General features: G+C 41.7%; 2 protein-coding genes across 4 annotated transcripts in view; both read left to right on the top strand.

The window, feature by feature from the left end:
• Positions 1–2,979: 2,979 nt before the first annotated feature.
• The window catches only part of OPN3 (opsin 3), a 45,009-nt gene continuing 25,691 nt past the window's right edge, over positions 2,980–22,297 (top strand). For 2 of the 3 annotated variants that reach the window (XM_047077078.1, XM_047077077.1), the window contains exon 1: positions 2,980–3,406. In XM_047077078.1, the coding sequence (XP_046933034.1) occupies positions 3,034–3,406 (373 nt within the window). In that variant the 5' untranslated portion in view covers positions 2,980–3,033. Of the gene's footprint in view, positions 3,407–7,514; positions 7,851–22,297 lie in introns of those variants that run through there. The other variant, XM_047077079.1, reaches the window with a different exon arrangement.
• Positions 3,333–12,844, top strand: CHML (CHM like Rab escort protein). Its single transcript, XM_047077076.1, has 2 exons — positions 3,333–3,406; positions 7,822–12,844. Exon 2 carries the CDS (start codon positions 7,849–7,851, stop codon positions 9,808–9,810), a length of 1,962 nt encoding a protein of 653 aa, XP_046933032.1. The 5' UTR covers positions 3,333–3,406; positions 7,822–7,848; the 3' UTR covers positions 9,811–12,844.

Raw genomic sequence — 22,297 nt, 5'->3', positions numbered from 1 at the left:
CAAATATTTTATTGACTGTCATTTCACTCTCTTGATAGTGTCATTTGATGCACAAAAGTTTTCAATTTTGTTGGAGTTCATTTATGTATTTTTTCTTATGTTGCCTATGCCTTTGGTGCCATATTGAAGAAATCATTGCCAAAGCCAATGCAATGAAGACTTTTCTCCTATGTTTTCTTCTAAGAGTTCTATAGTTTTAGTGTTTAAGTTTAGTGGTTTGCTGCTTTTTGAGTCAATTTTTCTAAATGGTATAAGAGAAGGGTCCAACTTGATTTTTTTGTTTGTTTGTTTTTTGTTTGCATTTGGACATCCGGGTTTCCTACCACCATTTGTTGGAAAGACTTTCCTTTCCCCATTGAATGGTCTTGACAGCCTTGTCAAAAATCAATTGACCATATACGTGAAGGGTTATATCTTGACTATTCTGTTCCATTGATCTATGTCTGTCCTTATGCACTTGCTTATTCTGTTCCATTGGTCTATGTCTGCCCTTATGCACTTGCTTTTTAAGGTGTGGTATTTTGCCATCTCCTATCATAACATACTTCTGAAAATAAATAAAAATATATATCATTATTGACAATATAAATCATATTTCTGGTATTAGTCTGCTTCTGTTGGGTATAATAAATATCTTTAGCAGTTAATAGTATTATAATAATGACTCTATCAAAATCCTTACACATTTGCCAAAAGCCTCTTACTCCTTTTTTTCCTTCCTTGCTATTATTCTTCTTCCATATAGGTTTCCCTGGACTTTACTCTGAGAGAGTAAAAGCAAAAGTCCTTTTATTAAAATGTCCATGGCCCTGGATGATCTGCCCAATCACTGGTCACCCATATTTCTGCCCTCATTTCTTAATTCCCCTCTGCTCCAGCCACATTGGTTTCCTTGTTTTTCCTCCAAAATGCTAAGAACAGTCCTAACCCAGTACATGCTCCCTGTGCTTGCAGAACTTAGCATGGCTATCCATAACCATTTGTACAAAATAATCTTTTCGTTCTCTCCCCCATACCCTTTCTCTGCCTTATTTTTTCTTTATGGCACATATCAGCATCTGACACACTACACATGTACTTACTTGGTTATTATCTATCCCAACACTACCAGAATGTAAGCTTTGTGAGGGCAGGGACTCAGCACCAATGAACGAAGGAACGAATGAATGAATGCTTTAGAAAAAAATATAGTGAGCCCTTTATTCATTCAACAAATATTTATTGAGAACTTACTGTAGACTAGATAGGAAGTGTGATGAAAACATAGTGAACATTAAACATATTAAACATATAGAACTTGTTAAATGTTTGCATACATCTAAAATATAAAATTATATGAGGGGCACCTGGGTGGCTCAGTTAGTTGAGTGTCCGACTTTGGCTCAGGTCATGATCTCACAGTTCGTGGGTTCCAGCCCCGCATCAAGCTCTCTGCTGACAGCTCAGAGCCTGGAGCCTGCTTCAGATTGTGTCTCCCTCTCTCTCTGCTCCTCCCCTGTTCACATGCTGTCTCTCTCTCTCTCAAAAATAAAGATTAAAAAAAAATTAAAATTAGAGGAATTTTTTAAAGGTGTGGATGGGTTAATAAGTCTCATAGATGACAAATCCAGATTGGAATCTTTAAAGGCAAATCAAGGTTTTGAGAGCGGATCCCCCCCCAGCTACTGCTCAATGCACCAGGGTGGAGAGATCACCCCGCCCTATTTGATTCTGCATTTCCAGGGAATTTAGAATGGGGGTTCAGTGAAGCTAGTGATTTTCTACTGGTCTTTTGAACAGGGGTAGAAGGGGTAAACACCCTCATAGAGGACAATTCCTTTGCCCTTCCACACTGTGCTTGTCACCAGCACCCAGGGCCACCTCCAGGTCTGGCTCAGGACTGTGGTCCTCCCGTGGGACCTTGTTAGAGGCTGTGCGGGGACAGCGGTGCAGCCCTCGCAGACTATGATCACGTTCACAGCCTATATTTGACTTGTACTATATTTTCATGGCTACTGGGGAAAAGGCCAAGTGGAAAATGTGTGTTCTAAATATAGCACCTACCTCTCTATAGCAGCTAGATTTAGGTTGAAGCTTTGAGAGCACAGCCTGGATGGTCACCACCAGTGAAGAGCTTTGGCAGGCCTCAGTAACAGGACAGGAAGGACAACGATGGCGGGCCTAGGGGTCCAGCCTGGGGCTCACTTACCTGTGTGAGATGAGAGTAATGTTGTGGGCTAGCAGTAAGTTATTACAGCTTCCTGGGATGGTGAGAAACCCAAGATGGGAGGCCCTCACCTACCCTCTCATTAGCCTGTGTTAGGCGCAGGCGCTCATAAATGTTTGTAAACGAGAAAATGCACGAGTGAATTGGGTGCATGGGTGTGATGCTTTCAAGCCGGGTGCAGGGAGATGGGATGTGCGGAGCCACTGCGGTGGATTTGCCTCCCTACTGCCTTCTCCTCCCTGCTCGCCTACTGCTGTCCACTGGTGCGGGCACACGCTGGGGCAGTGGGTGCTGGGCCCAGGAAGGAGAGTCTGGAGCCCCAGATGCGAGCAAAGCAGAGGATACGCCAGAGGTGAGCGGCGGAAAAGCGCCAGAAGGAGGGGGCGGGGTTATGAGGAGGTTGAGAGCGCGCGGAGCCGCAGGGAACTAGACACTCGGAGGGGCGGGGGTGTAGGGGGCGGAGCTATACGGGCGCGCGGCGCGGAAGAGGGCGGGGCTACGAGAGGGAGCTAGAGGTGTGGGGATCGGCGGGAACGCACCCCGCGGGGGATAGGGGCGGGGCTACAGGAGAGCGCCCAGGGGAAGGGGGCGGGGCCTCGGGGGAGCGGGGAGGGGCGGGAACGCGACGCGCGGGGTAGGGGGCGGGACTACAGTGGCGGGCCGGGCGGAAGGGGCGGAGGAGGGCGGCCTCTGGTGACGCGTCGAGGTCCTGGCGCGCACAATGGCCGGGGCGGGCGGTGGAGCCCGAGCCCCACCCAGTGCGGAGCGTGCCGCGGCCCGCGCTGGAGGCTGAGCGCCGCGGCCGCCGAGCGCGCCGGCGCCGGGCCATGTACTCGGGGAACCGTAGCGGCGGCCAGGGCCACTGGGAGGGCGGCGGGGCCGCGGGCGCCGAGGGGCCGGGACCGGCGGGGACGCTCAGCCCCGCGCCGCTGTTCAGCCCGGGCACCTATGAGCGCCTGGCGCTGCTCCTTGGCTCTATCGGGCTGCTGGGCGTCGGCAACAACCTGCTGGTGCTGGTCCTCTACTACAAGTTCCAGCGGCTCCGCACTCCCACCCACCTCTTGCTGGTCAACATCAGCCTCAGCGACCTGCTGGTGTCCCTCTTCGGGGTCACCTTTACCTTCGTGTCCTGCCTGAGGAACGGCTGGGTCTGGGACACCGTGGGCTGCGTGTGGGACGGGTTTAGCAGCAGCCTTTTCGGTGAGTTGGGCTGGGAGGAAAGCATCCTCCCCTCTGAAAACTTCCCGTTCCCTGCATTGCCACCATCTCTGCGCGTCCCCTCGCCACCCAGCCCACTCCCAGTTCCTCCCCGCGCGGCCTCCCCTCCAGCCCGCCCTGCAGTTCAGCTGCCGCGCCGGCCTCGCCTCCGCTCGTCCGCCCCGCGCCGCATGGCTTTTCCTTCCTCCTTCCTTCACCTCCTCTCGGCCTGCGGCGGCCCCGGCTCTGTGCCTGTGGCTGCCCCTCTCCAACGCAGCCGGCCCGGCTTCAGCCCCAGCTCCTTCCCAGCTCCCTCCAGCCACTGTCCAGTTCATCTCATTTCTCTGTTTTCACCTCCCGATATAATTCAACAGGCCACGAAACAGCGGCTTTACACTTTGAGGAAAGAAACGAGGGGCTGTAGAGTCAACAGATTCAAGAAAAAGTAACTCATGAAAGCTGGAGAGGGGGATGAGAAGAGATTTAATTCATTCAATACTGTTTTCTAAAATGAGAAGTAGAAATGTAGCCGAGTGGCAGTGTGTATTTCTTTTCTTTAATTTTGCTCATTAGCAGATGTAAACCTAATGCTTCCTAGGAAGTGAAAGAGCTTCATTCAGGTCTTCAGAATGCAATTGACTTGTGGCTCATAAGCTATTTTTACTATATTTTACCTCCTTAGTGGTTCCAGCACACCAAAATCTAAGGTGAGATTACATCTGGCTCTGAGAATCCCACCCTAGATGGACAAATAATTAGCTGTGCAGCCAGTAGATTTCATTAAAGTAGAACTTGATTGTTAAAATGAAGATTTATTTCAACAATATTCCTAATCCTGTGGAAGATTCAAGTCTCACTGAGACTTGACATTTTGAAGGATGATCTACCCAATGTATCGTTGAGGACATGATTTTCTAAGCTTGACAAGTACCTTTTTGTGTGTGCTCCAGGAATTTCATTTGTACAGGCTGTGAAATGAGAATGTGTATTTCTCAGGTCTTAAAGTTCCTTAAAAAAAAAAAAAAATCCTGAAATGTATTGATAATTTATTACTGCTTTTATCTTGGCAGGTTTTTGAGAACAAAATCTTTGCAGCATTATCAGAAATTTTCTTATTCACCAATCTTCTATGTTGTGGCAAACCCAAATATTTGATATAACTCACTCTTTGGTATTTTAAAGGAAACCAGAAAAAAAGTAATAGAAATCATGATTTCATTTATTTGATTGATTCAGTGATTCTAATATTCCAATACTACGTCCCCCCTCCTCAATAAGCATTAATGTGAGAATTTCATTTATACAAAGATTTGAAACTTGGGAGGGGGCTGTTAAGTGTATGTAGGTGGTAATATAGATGGCTAGGTGATTATATTATTTATATTTAAAATACCTGCCAGGCAATTTTTTAGGCAGGCTAAGTTTTCAGAAAGAGGGTGATCGAAGCTTAATTGTGAAGTATCATCAGTAACGCTCCCTGAGATGGGCAACAGGTGTTTGATCACAGACATGAAATTTCTTATTTCCAAGAAGTGCTCGTTATGTGCTGGGAAGTTCTGTTTCTACCTGGACTTTGTGCCTGGGGCTTTAAAAACAGGGTGTGCGGAGTTCTTTATTAGTGCTAGCATTCTCCCTCTTCCTTATCTCCTCTCTGTGACCTCACTCTGCTGCTGCGTCTCCTTCTCTTCCATTGCTTTTTCCTCCTTCATTCCTCTCCCTGCTCAGGTCCCATCCTAGTCAGAAGGGATTATCTAAAACTGGTAGAAACGTTCACCACATGGTGTTTTGACTTCTGTGTTTCTCTGGGCATACAGTTACGCTTTCGACCATGACTTTTTTAAATTAGAGGTGGAAACTCTGGGCTAAGAGATTCAGAGACCTGTTTAAGCCCTGGGAGACAAGTCAACAGTGGAGTTATGATAGAACTTAAAAAGTTCTTAGCCAGGATTAAGAATTTCTTTGCGTGAAGTAAATTCCAAGGATTGTGCTCCTAGATAAGAGTTAAAGTCGAAGAAAGGGAGGGTACATCCCCCCACCCCCCATTCTCCCTGAGCAAGAACTAACATGGAGTGTTTAGGGGGAGGAAATTTAAAAATTCCCAAAGTGGCTGCTTGTTTCCACTGCCCTATCAAGTGGAAAGCCCACTGGCCTGATGACACGAGAGTGGGTTCTGCTCTGTCGCCTGGCTAACCGATTGTATGGAGTTTCCCAGTCACTAAACTCTCCCGCCATCAGTTTTGTTATGTCATGGAGGAGTGAGCTAAATGTTCTTTAAGGTGGTTCTGTCCTATGTGCTTGGTGTTTTGAGGACTCTTTGGACATCTGTGGGTTAGAAGGTGCCTGGTTTTAGCACTTATGCTTTGTATCTTCTGCTCTGTCTCCTAAGCCAATAATAAGCACATGGTGTGGTTACACTTCCTCATATACCTTCCTGGGTTCTGTCTTCCTCTGCACACCCTGCTGGAAGAAAGCAGGGTAAGTAATGCATACGTACATGTATGAACAGGCTGGGCGGCTGCCTCATTTCACCGCTCACTTCCTGTTTTTTCAGGGAATGCTGACAGCAAGTAGAATCCCTGATATTCTTGAGGCAGAGGCTTTGACCAGACAGGACTGTTAAGATCGCCATTTCACTTAAACTGACCAGTCCATTCAGTGAACTAGTCGATTCAATCCAATTTTCGGTCGAATGGCTTGTTTTACAAATGTCCAAGGTAATTTGTCATCTTAGCCTAGGCAGGCCCATTTAGTACTGATCTAGATTTCAGTGAGTGTACTGGTAGGGAACGTTAGTGCTCAAAGAACGCCCCCTCTAGCTGCACGATGACGATGACGGCTGAGACATCACATGGTGTATGTATAGTGTGTCAGCCTGAAAACTGCCAGGGCAGCATGCCTTCCACCCCCTTCGCTGTTGCCCCTTTAGCCACACAGATGTTCTGTGCATGGTGTATAACCAGCGTTATGCCAGAAGTTAACGGGGGGGGGGGTGGTTTCTTCACTGCCACCTCCCACCCCCTCCAAAAATCCAGATAACATATTAATCTTAGCAGAGGATGTTTAGATAGGCCTTTATCTTGGGATACAGAGATTCAGGGTCACAGAGCCAGAGGCTGGCAAAATGCAAGCCACCTCATGCTCACTTGGATTTCACAAGTAGGTATTATTTATACGAATATATTTTCACTTAGAAAGGCAGAAATTCTCCTTTTTAACTTACACCTAAAAACACATGTGTGTATGTACGTTCATATAAAGATTTGTTATAAATGCATGTTCCCTTCAGTAGACCTTTTATGCACCTAAATATTTCAAAATGCCGGTTGTTTGACTGAATTAATCCCTTTGCAATAATCTGGTTAATTCACTAAAATAGTCTCATGATGCTACCACGAGATCCTACGGGAGGTTTTGGCACGGAAATGTCTTTCATTCAGCTGTTCTAAAAACACCCACTGACTAAATTGGCCACAGAAATATTCCTCGTCATGACAATGTGCACATAGTATGTAGTCTGTTTCCATAAACAGGTGGAACCACGCATTTCTTATAGTCTAAGCTCACAGTTCTGTATAGTTTTATTCAGATATTAGTATTAGAAAAAGCAAAACTTATAGGCACCTGGATAGCTCAGTCGGTTACGCGTCCTACTTCAGCTCAGGTCATGATCTCACCGCTCGTGAGTTTGAGCCCCACATTGGGCTCTGTGCTGACAGCTCAGAGCCTGGAGCCTGTTTCAGATTCTGTGCCTCCCTCTCTGCCCCTCCCCTGCTCACACTCTGTCTGTCTCTCAAAAAGTGAATAAATGTAAAAAAAATACATATTTAAAAAAAGAAAAGCAAAACTTCTAGAATTGTATTATGAAAGTTCTTTATTTTTATGGGACATTATGATGTCCCCTCTTCATTATTATGTAATTTGGGGGGGTAAATCTCTGTTGTTTTCAAGAAATTAGAAAATATGTAAGAAAGCATTTAATGACTTGCTTTCATAGAGGCTTATGTCCTAACAACAAATCAGACTCCAGTGGATTGTAATTGCTGTTGCATGAAATTACTTTTCTCTTAATATTGTTTACAATTGTATTCTTTCTTGAATTTTCTTCTTTCAGAGAAGAGTTCCAGTCACAAATGCATGTGTGATGCATTTTGACATTTACTGCTAAGATGAAATACAGAAATGAAAACCACACATCCGTTTTAGTGTTCTCAGATGTGATTAGATATATTTTATCATATTTTTATGCTACTGACCTAAGGAAAACAGTATTAAGAAAGGGTGACAGTTAAACAGCTAGGACCTGCAGCCTCCGTACTTCTGGGATGAACTGGAATACCACAAGGAGAGATTTATTACGGCACATTCACGTCCCAGCTGAGCCCTCAGCCTAGACTCATACGTGTTTCCTTTATCGGCAGTTGTCAGCAGACGCTTTATCTTCCAGAATGGCGGACAGTCTCCCCACAGAATTCGATGTGATCATAATAGGGACAGGTCTGCCTGAATCCATCCTTGCAGCTGCGTGTTCAAGAAGTGGTCAGAGGGTTCTGCATCTCGATTCAAGAAGCTACTATGGAGGAAACTGGGCAAGTTTCAACTTTTCAGGATTGCTCTCCTGGTTGAAGGAGTACCAGCAAAAGAGTGATGTTGCAGAAGAAAGTACTGCCTCGTGGCAAGGCCTGATTCATGAAACAGAAGAAGCCATCACTCTGCGCAAGACGGATGAAACCATTCAACACACAGAAGTTTTTTGTTACGCCAATCAGGATATGGATGACAAAATTGAAGAGACTGATGCTCTGCAGAAAAATCCTTCCTCACTGACATCTAGTACTCTCACTAAACCTCTGGATTCTGCATGCTTGTCTGAAGAAACACACTCCTATGTCACTAGCTACGAAATGCCTGCCAAAGACATTCCAAAAAATGATGGAGAGATTTCACTAGAAGTAAGTGGTGTAGAGGGCACCTTGGCAGAAGAAAAATATTGTGGAGATGAAACTTGTAGACACACAGTTTCAGGTGGAGATACAGATGAAAACAAACCTATAGAGGAAGACAACACTGATCAACTAAAGAGAAATAGGATTACTTACTCTCAAATAGTTAAAGAAAGCAGGAGGTTTAATATTGATTTGGTATCAAAGCTCCTGTATTCTCAAGGGTTACTGATTGATCTTTTAATCAAATCAAATGTTAGTCGTTATGCAGAATTTAAAAATGTCACTAGGATTCTTGCATTTCGAGAAGGAAAAGTAGAACAGGTGCCTTGTTCCAGAGCAGATGTCTTCAATAGCAAAGAACTCACTATGGTTGAAAAGAGGATACTAATGAAATTTCTTACATTTTGTTTAGACTATGAACAACATCCTGACCAATACCAAGCTTTCATGCAATGCTCATTTTCAGAGTACTTAAAAACTAAAAAATTAACCCCCAACCTCCAGCATTTTGTACTGCACTCCATTGCAATGACAGAATCATCTTGCACTACAATAGATGGCCTTAAAGCAACAAAAAACTTCCTTCAGTGTCTTGGACGGTTTGGCAACACTCCCTTTTTATTTCCCTTATATGGCCAAGGAGAAATTCCCCAGTGTTTCTGCAGGATGTGTGCAGTTTTTGGTGGAATCTATTGTCTTCGCCATAAAGTTCAATGCCTTGTAGTTGACAAAGAATCTGGAAGATGTAAAGCAATTATAGATCACTTAGGTCAAAGAATAAATGCTAAATATTTTATTGTGGAGGATAGTTACCTTTCTGAGAAAACATGCTCAAATATACAGTATAAGCAGATCTCCAGGGCAGTGCTCATTACAGATCAATCTATACTAAAGACAGATTCAGATCAGCAAATTTCCATTTTGATAGTGCCTCCAGCGGACTCAGGAACATGTGCCGTTCGTGTCACTGAATTATGTTCTTCAACCATGACGTGCATGAAAGACACTTATCTGGTACATTTGACCTGTTCCTCCTCTAAAACAGCAAGAGAAGACTTAGAGTCAGTAGTAAAGAAACTATTCACTCCGTATACTGAAGCAGCAATAAATGAGGAGGAACTTACAAAGCCAAGACTCTTGTGGGCTCTTTATTTTAATATGAGAGATTCCTCCGGAGTCAGCAGAAGCTCATATAATGGCTTACCGTCCAATGTTTATGTCTGCTCTGGGCCCGACTGTGGACTGGGAAATGAGCATGCGGTCAAGCAAGCTGAAACACTGTTCCGGGAGATCTTTCCAAGTGAAGAATTCTGTCCCCCACCTCCAAATCCAGAAGACATTATCTTTGATGGTGATGATAAACAACCAGAGGTCTCTGGAACCAATAACATAATCATGGCCAAACTAGACTCCTCTGAGGGAAGCAAAAACCTAGAAAGCCCAGGGAAACATCTTGAAAACTAGGAAGAAGCAAACTGGAAGTGCTATTTTGGGCCTTCGTCCTGGCATCAGAGTATTTTCATTTAGAGGGCAGTTCCCTATATGAGTAATTAGAACTGGTTATATGATGGATGCTGCGTAGATGTTGTCTTTAGTTCTGTTTGAGACATCAGTCATTGGATGTCTTTGTTAACCTATCAGTAACTGATTGACTGTTGGACAAGGTTAACTTTATTTTAGTATTGGGTGTATAAGTGAGGGTTCCATATTAGCAACTGTGCTTAACGGCAGGTAATATATATCTACTAATGATCTTTCGATTGTATTTGTCTATAACAACAATAATACCTAAGGAATATTTTAATTAGTTTTGCAGTTATTACAGTTGCTACCACCTCTGAATAGTTACACAGTAAATTATGTGGGTGTTTTGTATATGATATCAATGTACAGACGTGATGGTAGCAATAGCAACTTATGCAAGTGCCAACTGTTAAAAGATTAGCTTTGCATGTTCCTTTATTTGTCAAGGTCTGGTGTTTACAATACACTTTGCAGTTCAGTTCCACTTTGCAGTTCAGTTCCCCCATTTGACTCTTGTTAACCTATGAGTCAGGGACACCACCACAATCAAAAGATTACAGAAAGTGCTGGAGAATTCATTTAGTCATTGGTTCATTGGAGAATTCATTTAGTTCACTCTTGGGAAGTTCGTCCCAAAGGAAATCTAGGGCATAAGGTTAGTTCTGATTTAATACTTCAGAAAATTGCTGCACAGCCCTGTGCTGGCACCTAAAAGAAAAGAACTTCCAAAAACTCTAACTCAGGCCAAAAGGAAAAAATATCTTGCCCCCAGGAAAAGGTACTTCAGATTGGCTGTTATGAAATTCCTAAGAAGAAATGGAGTGAGGCATTTCTAACCTGGGATTACAGATGGTTTCTCAAAACCATCCATAGATTTCTAAACAACAGAAACATTTTTTTTCTAGAACCACCAGAAGCCAAAACTGTTGTACTACAGTTGTGAATATCTGTGGAGTTGCGAGAAGAGGTAAACTCCATCCACTTCAGTCTCCTGTTTCTGTTCCTTAGAATGATAATCCTATAGGAAGAGAGCCCATTAAGCCAATTTTTTGTTCTGGAATGGAGCATTTCTATGTGTTAGGCGCTTATCGTGCTTTCTAATTACAGTTTCTCAACAACCCTGTGAGGCTGATAGTGAATAGATTTTTAAAGAAGAAAGATAATTATTAACAATTTGCTCAGGGTCTGGTATGTATAGAAGAGCCAACAGTGGAATCTAGGCTTTCTTCTACCATTAACTGTCATAAGAGTGCCTGTACTGCGGGAGGGGAAACATGCTCCTGGAAGTCAGTGCAGCATTGCTCCAGACTCGGGTCTCTCAGCTGATTCTCATCAGGGAAATGGGAAGATTAGGATTAATTAAAAATATAGTTTAGAGCAGTGGAGCTCCTGGCAGCAGAATTTGGCTAAGTTTTGACAAAGTAATGCTTTTTAGAGTATCTTTTGATCTGAACAACATGTTTATAAGAAATGCAGATGTTACTAGGCTAAAAGGTGAGGAAAAGGAGAAAAAGATTTAAGACATTTACAGCTTACTGGAAACAAGTCGTGAATTGGTCTTAATATTTATGCATATTTTGAATGTGATAAAGTGGTTTTATGGGGTATATTTTTAGGTTTAAACCCATCAAGATAATTTCACCATCTATAGAACTAGACTTTGCCGAATTATTGTGAGGATCAAGTAAGGTAATATGTATGAAATCCTATCCAAAGGAATGCCCCTAGATGACATTAATATATAGATTTATTACACTTCCACTCACCATTCCAACTGATACTTTGAATAATTTGACAGAATTGTGTAAAGTAGGAAAATAGGCAAGGAAAGATAGATTTGTCTTTTTAACTTAGGGGAAAAAAATGAGAGTCTTGCCCTTAAACTCCCTACTCAGCATCATAGTATATTTAGAAAGTTTAGGACTTAAAGACAAACCAATTAAAAAACAAGTAATTATGAAATAACTACTGGTGGAAAGACTAGCCTGGATGTCAGTATGAAAAAAGAATGGGGCCCACTTTGCATATGATAAGGCCATTCATTCCAGATGAATTAAAATGTTGATTATAAAGGTAAAAATAAAAAGACTACAATTCTCATCCCAGCAGTACAAAAAAAACTTTATGGCAGTGAAAAACATTATTGGGAAAGTAGGTGAGATCAACTAAAGAAAAATGAAAAATGGACACCAAACAGGAAGAAAATGAAAAGATTGGGTTAAAAAAAAAAAGCTGCTAGCATTACACATGAATAAAGTGCTTAATGTTTTTTAAAAAGTAGATGCAAATCCATAAGGCTTTCTACTCTTTACTAAGCATATTAATGAAAAGATAGAGTACAAATGAGAAGCTACAAATAAAAGTGAATTCTTGGAATGATAATTCAGATTTAAATAGTATTAAAAATGCAAATTGAAACAACTTTGACCTAGTTTATGCTAATACAGCAAAACATTTTAAAATTCACGTATCTTCGTGTCAGTAGCATTATTATATTAGTAATTTTTAAAAGAATTATTTAGATGATTACAACAAGAGCTCTGTAACCAATCTTTTTTTGCTAGATCAACTCACTTCGAATAGCATATGCCTGGGGAAGTATTTAAAAGAAAAATAAGCTACTTATACAAAGATATTTCTAGCAATTTCATTCATATGGGTTTAAAAAAAAAGCCCCAAATTGGGAAATGGATGAGCAGATTTTGATGTATTGGTATTGCTGTTGTAGACTGTTAATAGTCATTAAATGATATTGCTATATGTAAAATTGTATGAACAAATGTTAAGTGAGATTCAAAAGTGTTAAATTATTTTATGTACTGATTATATTTATGTAAAAATTTAGGTATCTACATTGAGAGGAATCAGAAGAAAACATGTAATTAATTGGAGTTTAACAATAAGGGGTTCTTTATTTTTTTTCTGTAAAATATTGTGTGCAATACAAATAAAAAATAATTGGTAACGTGGTTTACTGATTTGGTGATAAAGTTACTTCTTTTTTGGAAACTTCTAAAATTCTCCTTCAAATTGAAAAAAAAAAATGTTAGAGTCAAAATGTTAAAGTCAAAAGATAATTCCAAACACATGGACAGAATGTTTTACAACTCTTGATGGAAGGGACTTCTTGGTTAGGATGGATTTTGTATCTTTTGTATCTTTTCTTAGTTGCTCAGTATTAAGAAATAAGAAGGTACACTGTGACAATTTTTTTTTAACGGAAACCCCAGAACCAAGGGTGGAAATAATAGAAATAATATTAAGGCATTCTAGGACATCAATATGAAGACATTAAATACTAATTTAAGTGTGGACCCAAATCCAAGAATGCCAGGGAACTGAAGGATGGATTTGGATTCATAGACATGGCTAAACCTCCATCTAAAGAGTATTCTCAGGGAGACGAGCTAAGGACAAATCTCAGGGGACTGAGGATGCTAGCAGACCCTTTCTTCCTGTCAGCCTGACAGATCCAAAACAAGATGATTGACTTCAACAAACATCAGTTGAATATCAACTATGGGTTATGAATTGACATTACTCTAAGAGTTCAAAATAGAAAAATGGATACGTTCTTTTGTACCTGAGAACCATTCTGTGAGAACATAAAACCTTCTTATCTTAATGAGAATATAAACATTTTCTATCCATCATACTCTCCATTATCACTACCACCACTCCCTTCCCCAAAAGAAAAAGAGAAATCTGCTTTGAGATGCACAGCATTCCTTTGTAGGGTGCCCAAACCTTTTACTACAGTTGGAAACAAGTAGTTTAAGAGTTAAAAGGTAGATCAGTTAATACTTTCTGAAATCGATTTCAGCTAACATTCAGTTAATTAAGTTTCTGACATTAATCGGAAGTTTTTTGTGTTGCTCAAGGGGAAGGCGTAAAGAGAAGGTACAAGAGATTGGGTCCCAGGAGCCCAGGGCACTGAGAGCCCCGGGAGTCAGAAGTGTAAATAAACCAAAACGATGAAGCAGATCATAAAGTGTCAAGGTCAAGAAATTCTGATTAGGATTGTTTTTATTTCCTTTCCCTTGGGCGCACAAACAGAAGTCATTCTCTTACTGCATTAAGGTAGTTGCCTCATCTTTGGAGACTTTAAAAATTTTTTTTATTTAAAAAAAAAATTTTTTTTTTCGTTTATTTATTTTTGGGACAGAGAGAGACAGAGCATGAACAGGGGAGGGGCAGAGAGAGAGGGAGACACAGAATCGGAAACAGGCTCCAGGCTCCGAGCCATCAGCCCAGAGCCTGACGCGGGGCTCGAACTCACGGACCGCGAGATCGTGACCTGGCTGAAGTCGGACGCTTAACCGACTGCGCCACCCAGGCGCCCCTAAAATTTTTATTTCAGTATTTTTACCTTCATCATAAAGAGGCATTGCTTCTAGTATAGTTCTTATTCTTTTAACCAATGACCTAATGTATTCACATTTTAACAGCAGGGGATACAATACCGCCAGCTCTCTAAGGCATGAACAAAGAAGCTGATTCAGCTGAAAGAACTGGACTGTAACATGCATATTATGAGAGCAATTCTGCCACAGCACCGGTAGGAACACAGTGCTTTTTTCTCTTGACAACTACATTTTCTTACATGAACCTCAGGACAATTATGTCAGGTAAGAAAGGGCAGGTATTTACACCCATTTTCTAGATAAGACCAGGAGGAATTGAGTGTCTGACCTGGACGCACTTCTAGTAAGTGTTTAGAATCGAAGTCGAACTTGCCAGGTTGCCTGACTCTCAGCAGAGCGGTCTGTCGCATGTAAGAGTGTGTAACACAGAAATCACTATTATAAAAGTGGCTCCTAGAATCTGAGCATACAGTTGTTTTCCAAAAAAAGCAAAAGGTCTTCCTATAAATTAAGATTTGTGTCATTAAAGTGGGGGACGACGGGTTGGAAGTGGGTGAAGGGTTAGGATTACTCAGGCTCACGCCCGAAATCAAAGCAGACCATCCTGGCACTTATTTCAAGAGCTTCATCTCTCAGGCAGTGTCTGCTGGTTCCTGCTGTTGTCTCCCTGCTGTTTTTGCTGTTGCTAAATATGTGTTTAACTAACACACTCTGGAAAACTCATATGAATAAAGGCATGTCTGCCGTCAGAGGAAACAATGGCTTCAGAAGTTCAGTGTTGACAGAGGTTAATAGGAAGTAAATACCTGTTTGTAGTTGGGTCAGGAGATCCATCTTTAGGCACGTTCTAGTTTTCAGGAAATAGGAATCCTTGCGGATGTTAGTGCCATGGACTTTATGCCAGTTCTTTTTATTACTCGTCACATAATTAAACTTCTTGAGCACACCATGTCTCTTTGAGACCTGTGTTCCTTTATTTACTCATCCCCTGTAGTTAAAAGTAGAAATATTGCTAAGTCAGTATAGGGAAGTGTTATTTTTGCATTATAAGTTAATTTCATCATGATGACAAGTTTAAAGTTTTTATCCTAGTTTCAGCATTTCTATTACCAATTATAAAGAAGAAATTGGGGGGAAATGTACTGCCAAGGAAGAGCAGAGAATCTTGTTTTTAGGCAATTAATGTAATTGTTAATTTCCTAAAATGATTTCAGTGAAGTATTATGGAGAAATGAACTGTATGTCCTTCTGTTCTTTTAACAGTCCCGTTTTCTGACTGCATAACACTATTTTTAATGGCCTCTGTTGAAACAAATATCAACCAGGTGTCTATTAAAAGGAAAAAGCAGAAGGTGGGAAGTCATTTGTCATGGAAGTATAATCTTTAAAGGAAAGTCTGAGTGCAGTGTACCTCCACATTCTCTGCAGTATCTTGCACCTCACAGGTGGGCAAAAATAGATTTGCTGGTTGGAAAGACCAACTGGCACTTTAAAGCACCTCTTTCTTTCCCTGTCCCCCGTTTACCTTCATCACCTCATCCCAGACAGAGGACTCCTGGTGCTAATCTCTGGGGAAATGAATCAGAACCATGGTCTGGGGTCTTTTTATTGGTAGTACAGATCATTAGTTTTATGATAAGCCTATGTGTGTCAATAAAAATACCTAAAAATAGGGAACGTTTTTAATAATCTATAAGATGTTCCACCTAATACCTTTACTAATTTTCTCCCATCAAGGTAGTTATGCTCAAACCTGGGTGATTTTGCCTTTCAGGGGACATTTGGCGATGTCTGGAGACATTTTTGGTGTTAGAACTAGGAAGGGGGTGCTATTAGCACCTAGTGGGTAGAAGGCAGGGACGCTGCTAAACATTCTTCAGTGCACAAGACAGCCCCCTCCCCCCCGCCGCCCCAAGGATTATCCAGCCCCAAATGTCAATTGTGCCAAGGTTGAGAAGCTTCATTATAGTCAAGTTTTGAATATTTATATAATGAATTTGTTTTTCTTTCTTTTACCTTTTTTCTTCCACATCTTCTGACTATAAGTGCTTCTCCAGCAGGGTCATTGTCAGTGGGAACTGCAGTCCTGGCTGCTCCCCTGTACTCCCCCCCACACCCCTGTCTGCCTCTCTCAATCATCAACAGTGGCTTCCTTCTGAAGCATTATGATAACTCCAACTCCAAAACAAAACGCAGAGAATTAGAGAATATGTCTCATCCTGCCCCAATTGTCAGTATAGATTAGAGATTTTGTGGGGTTTTTTTTAATCATTACATCCAGAAATAAAATAATTCTGCAAAAACATGTATAGAAATGCAGGATGATATCTTATTTATTTTAGTGTTTTTTGTAATATTAACTTATTCTTTTAGATGATATCTTTCTATATATTGCAAACAACTACCTCAAAATCAACATAAAAATATTTTAATATACCTTTTTTAGAGGGGTGCAGTTCACTTGACAGGCTATAGGCAAATTAATCAAATTACACGTATATAATAATATCTTGTGAGTTTCAGAGAAGCCAATCCAAGACTAAATAAACCACCCATAATTGATTTGTACCCACATTTACACTCACTAATGGTTCACCAAGCAATGAGAGAGTGTAGAGCTTGACATTTTATAAACAGGGGTTAGCAAAACAATACCTAAATTGTAATGGAATGGGTTTGCATTGTTAATGTGGGGAAGAACCTTAACTTAATTACACTGCAAAGAGAAACGGGGTTCAGTACAATGACACATTTATGGAACACTGTCCTCCAGTTTTTCTGCTGGATCCCGGAAATGCAGAGATAGTAACTGTAACTAACACTGAGCACTTCCTCTATGCCAAGCACTGCTCTAAGTGTTTGCTATATTCCTCTTACTTAATCCTCATAACAGCCCAGTTGGGTACATGCACTTATTATCCCCGTTTTGCAGATGGGGAAACAGACCCTGCAAAGACAAAGAACTTGACCCAAACCACACAGCTGGTAAGTGATAGAGCTGGGCTTCAGTGCCAGGGAGTCAGACTCCAGAACGCACAGGCGTAACTGAGATGTGATGTGGGGTTTTCAGAAGGGGGTCAGAGCAAGTCCAGGAACAAGGGCCAGGAACTATTCTAATATCTTTATACATATCATCTCATTTTTAAGATAACCCTGTGAGGCAGGTATTAACGTTGCCATGTGTAGATGAGAAATCAGGCTCATAATTTCCCCAAAGTTATAGAATTGGGAAATAGTGGAACTCCCATGCCATTGGGGCTGACACTGGTGCACAGCTCACGACTGCATCAATCAGGCTGTGATCACTTCTGTGATATAGGTATGGGTATAGACAAACTTCAATGGAGGCACAGAGAATTCATTTTGTCTGACTAGGGAAATCTAGGAAGGCTTCATGGAAGAAAAAGCCAGGGCCCTGAAGATCGAGAAGGATTTCTAAAGGCCATTGTGAAGAGCATTCCACACACGGAGAACAGAGGAAACAGGCATGGGGACAATGAGGTTGCCTGCATGATGTGGAGAGGTGGGGCACAGGGGATAGGGCCCAAAGTATCAATCATGTTGAACCATGATAATTTTCAGTTGTGATGAATCATACTAATTTCCAGTCTGTGCTATTTTCAATACCAGGGGACTTGTATTCAGTGGATAATGAGGAGCCGCTGAAGTTTTTCTAAGTAAAGCTTGTGTTTAAAGGGATACCTGATGGCAATGTGGAGAGAAGCTGGGAAGGTGCAGAGACTCCGCGGATGACTGGTAAAGAGGAGAAATATGATATGGCCTGGGCAGGGCGGTCAGAGTGCAACAGGCAGAGAAAAACATGGACCTAGAAAGAAAGAGAAAAGAGCTGAGAATGACTAAATTTTCAGCATTGGTACCTAATGAGTGGAACACATTTAACCAAAATTGGGAACAGGTTTTGAGGAAAAACAAACGAGTTTGGTTTGGTCATACAAGGATCAGGAGTAGTTCTGGAAGGTCTTAGAGAGTTTTGTATGCTAGGGCATTTTTGACTTTGTCCTAATGGTATTGCACTTAATGTCCTAATGGTAATGCACTTAATTAAGCAAGGAAATGGGCTGCATCTGGATATGTATGGAGGATGAATCCAAGGGCAGCAGAAATGTAGAAAGGAGACCGGATAGAAGGCTACGGAAAGAGACGATGAGAGTCTGAACCAAGGTCATAGCAGTTAGGACAGAGGACAGACTTGAGAACAACTGGGGACATTAAATCAGCATGACTCAGTGATTGGTTGTGAATGCTTTGAGGAAGCAAGAGAAATCAGAAGACAGTCGAGAAGGAACTGGTAGATAGGGACGTGTTGGGGATGTAAACATGGCACTCTGCTGGGTTTGATGTGGTAACTCCTGCTCCTGGATTAGTTCCTGGTGGGGAAGATTCCTATTCTAGGATTCTTGGGTATACATTGTTTTTTGTCTGTGTGTTTTTGTTGTTGTTTTTTTGTTTTTGTTTTTGTTTTTTTCTCCTGGGCTTGTTAAGCCTCAAGGGTGTGAGTCAGAGGCTGCCAGTACCTTGATTACCAGGGAGTCCATCCAAGACTTAGGCCACATAGACAGCAAGCAAGCCAATGATGGGAGGAGAGAGGCAGCACTCTGATGAATGATTTCAGACCCCAAGTTTACATGGTTCATGTTCTATTTCTTTTTTTTTTTTTTTTAAAGTTTTTTTTTTTTCAACGTTTATTTATTTTTGGGACAGAGAGAGACAGCATGAACGGGGGAGGGGCAGAGAGAGAGGGAGACACAGAATCGGAAACAGGCTCCAGGCTCCGAGCCATCAGCCCAGAGCCTGACGCGGGGCTCGAACTCACGGACTGTGAGATCGTGACCTGGCTGAAGTCGGACGCTTAACCGACTGCGCCACCCAGGCGCCCCTCATGTTCTATTTCTATTGGACAAGGTGCCTGCAGCCAGTGCCACTTTAGACTTCCCAGTTATATAAAATATCCAGTTTTTTTTCCCCTAAAGGAAAAAAAAAAAAAGTGACACAGAAATAGGAAATGAGGTAGGAGAGGTGTTATAAAAGCCAAGGGGAATTTCAAAAAGAGCCTGGTCTAAGGTGTTGGTATTACAAAAAGGTTGGGTATACTAATGTTTTAGCATTAATCAATTGATTTAAATTGATAACATTTATCAATTGATTATCAGTTGATAAAATTCTAGAACAATGGCTTTACACTGAAGAGTATTTATGAATCAAATGGGAACATCTCTAAACTACAGATTACCAGGCACCACTCCCTCATTCTGGGTTGGTGAGTATACAGAGGACAACTGTAATTGATTGATGGGTGGGTAGTGGGTTGTCATGCCTTGTGACATAAATAAGTGGGAATAAAATAAGTATCTGATGATACAATGGTATTTAACTGGATACAATGGGATTTAATGTATCTTCTGGCGCATATTTTGGCAAGTTGTATTAAAAGCATTAAAATTTTGTCCATCATCTTACCCAACAATTACATTGCCAAGAATTTATCCTAACGAGGTAATCATAGATGTATGGAAATATATAGCTGATAGATTATAATGTCCATGACTAATGCTTATTAGGTGTGTACTACATGCTAAGTATTGTTATAAGTGCTTTATGCATATTAACTCTTAATCTTTATCCCAACACTGTGAGGTAGTTAGATACTATTACCCCATTATTCAGTTAAAGAGAGTTAAGCCCCAGAAGATTAATTTGTTCAAGGCTTCATACGAAGTGGAGGATATAAGACTGAAACCCTTGATGGTTATGTTGTACTGTCTCTCCTCACAGAATTGTTAGGATAGTCAAAAATTGAAAGTAATCTAAAGATATGCAGTGTGATACCTAAGAGAGCAGATGTCTCAGAAATCAACATACCAGCAAGCAAATCATTCAGGACTCAGACTCTGGAAACACTCTTGACCTCCTCTTGCCCCCAAAGATGATCACAACAAATCCCATCATACCTCACATCCTTGCTGAGACCAGTTGGTGCCAAAAGGGAAAGGCTCTCCGGTCAGTGACGACCCGAATCTTTATGGACCGGTGTGTTTCTCCATCTGATCCAGTCCTGAGCTCCCGCCATGTGTGCTCAGCCTCTCCTCATGAGCACCAAATTCTCTTGTATCTTCAGCCTCTTCCCTGAACATCTTCTCTGTTTCCTTACTTTTCCTTAATGCTGGCAGCCCCCATGGACCCTGGTTTCCCACCACCAAGCAGAAACTGCCCTCCACCCCCCGCCGCCGCAATGCCTTATTATAATGTTGCTAAGTGAACATTGTTAAATAGAATAGAGGGTGCTGGATGGTGAGTTGGGGTTCAACAACAGACCACAAGAGAAGCTGAGATAGTTTATTACTCATAGGTCCTGGAGGAAGCACATGACATACCTTGAGGGGTCACAGAGGGAGATCAAGGCAGGGTGCTGGCAGGGAGAGGCAGGACCCTAGCACATATGCCTTTATTAGGGTCCATGGGCAGAGTGCTTTGGGGTTCCCCAGTCAAGGCAAGATGGGTCAATTCAAACCAGAAAGAGTGTGGTGTGGGTATGCTACACAAAGGTCTTATCTGAGGCAGGCAGGGAGGGGAGACTGTTGATTGCAAGGGCTGTTGGGAAAGTCACACGAGGAACTTCTGTCTGTAGGCTACTTCCTGGGGCTAGGGTGCATGAGGGGCTGCTGTGAAAGTCCCTGAAGGCTGTTTGGCCAAACAAAGTGGATGCTGAGGCAGCAATAGCATGGAGTAGCTTAGCTGAACTCTTGACATACCCCATAGACCCCAGGGCCAGGGAGTAGAGAAGGTGACCCACTGAGTATCCCTGTGGCTTCCAAAGCATTACTCCCTCATTTCCCTGTGAAACCTTTTGGTCCGTCTACACTCGCCCTCAGTGAGGCTGCCAAATGGAACTCAGCTGTCACACAGAAGGGCAGGGGGTGTAAAGCTTAGGCTATTGGCTCATATTCAGAGTCTTCTCTCCCACTCCCAGATCATCCCCACCAGTTTACCGTCTAGCCACCACCCCAGCTGCCTCTTGACTTGTGACCACCCCGTTCTGTTCTTTGTTTAAAGAGCCTGTCTTCTGATTGCCTCCCACTTGCTACCTCCATATCCTCAACTTTTATTCATTTTGTAAATTATTTAAAAGTTTTTAAATACAAAAAAGTGCAAAGGGTGTGATAAAGTGCCCATATATCTGCCACCCACAGTGATCAGAGATGAACCTTCCTAATTTTATTTTAACCTATCTTTAAAGAATTAAAAATTACAGATAACATTTACATCTATGTATTTCTCTCCTTAGTTCAATCCACCTGCTCCCTCCTAGAGGTCACTGCAGACATGAATGTAACATGAAGCCAAGCAGTGCTTCCGTTCTTTTGCTCACAATTTATTCACCCATTTCCCTTTTTTGATGGGCCTTGGGCTATTTCCTGTTTTTCACTATAACATAATAAATGGTGCCTCAAAGTACATCCTAGTTACATCTTCTACTCCATGTACAAGAGTTTCTCTAGATCTGTGCTGTTCAACATGGTAACACTACTCTGTGCCTCTTGAGTGCTTGAAATGTCACTAGTCTACACTGAGATAACACACCAGATTGTGAAGATTTAGTATGAAAAAAATACAAAATATTTCATGAATTAGTTTATGTTGATAACAAATTGAAATATTTTAAATATGTTGGGTTAAATAAAATGTTATCAAAATTAATTTTATCTGTTTCTCTTTACTTTATAAAATGTGGCCACTAAAAGACTTAAATAATATATGGCTCACATACTTCTACTGAACAGCACTGCTCTAGGGCATATAAGTAAATTTGGAACTGGTGGGCATGGGTAAATTTTCAAATGGATTTTTTTTAATTATCTTTCAGTCCCACCCCTTTATATAAAGCCCCCCCCCCCCCCGCCAAGTTTCTTGGTGATCTTTTCTCTCCCTGAGCTCCTATGGCACATAGGTCTGAATGTCTCATTTGGAATTTCAAATATACAATTTTGTATTTTGGTTTGTCTTTCTGTGCTGCCTTTTCCCCTTCACATCAGGGACCATATATG

Source organism: Lynx rufus, unplaced genomic scaffold, assembly GCF_022079265.1.
Source record: "Lynx rufus isolate CCGP_SWC_20201006 ecotype Redwood Valley unplaced genomic scaffold, mLynRuf1.p SCAF_15, whole genome shotgun sequence".
Lineage (NCBI taxonomy): Eukaryota > Metazoa > Chordata > Mammalia > Carnivora > Felidae > Lynx > Lynx rufus.
This window is presented reverse-complemented; position numbering and strand designations above follow the sequence as displayed.

Coding starts and splice junctions, on each gene's coding strand:
- CHML (XM_047077076.1), top strand. CDS start 7,849: ATGGCGGACAGTCTCCCCACAGAATTCGATGTGATCATAATAGGGACA.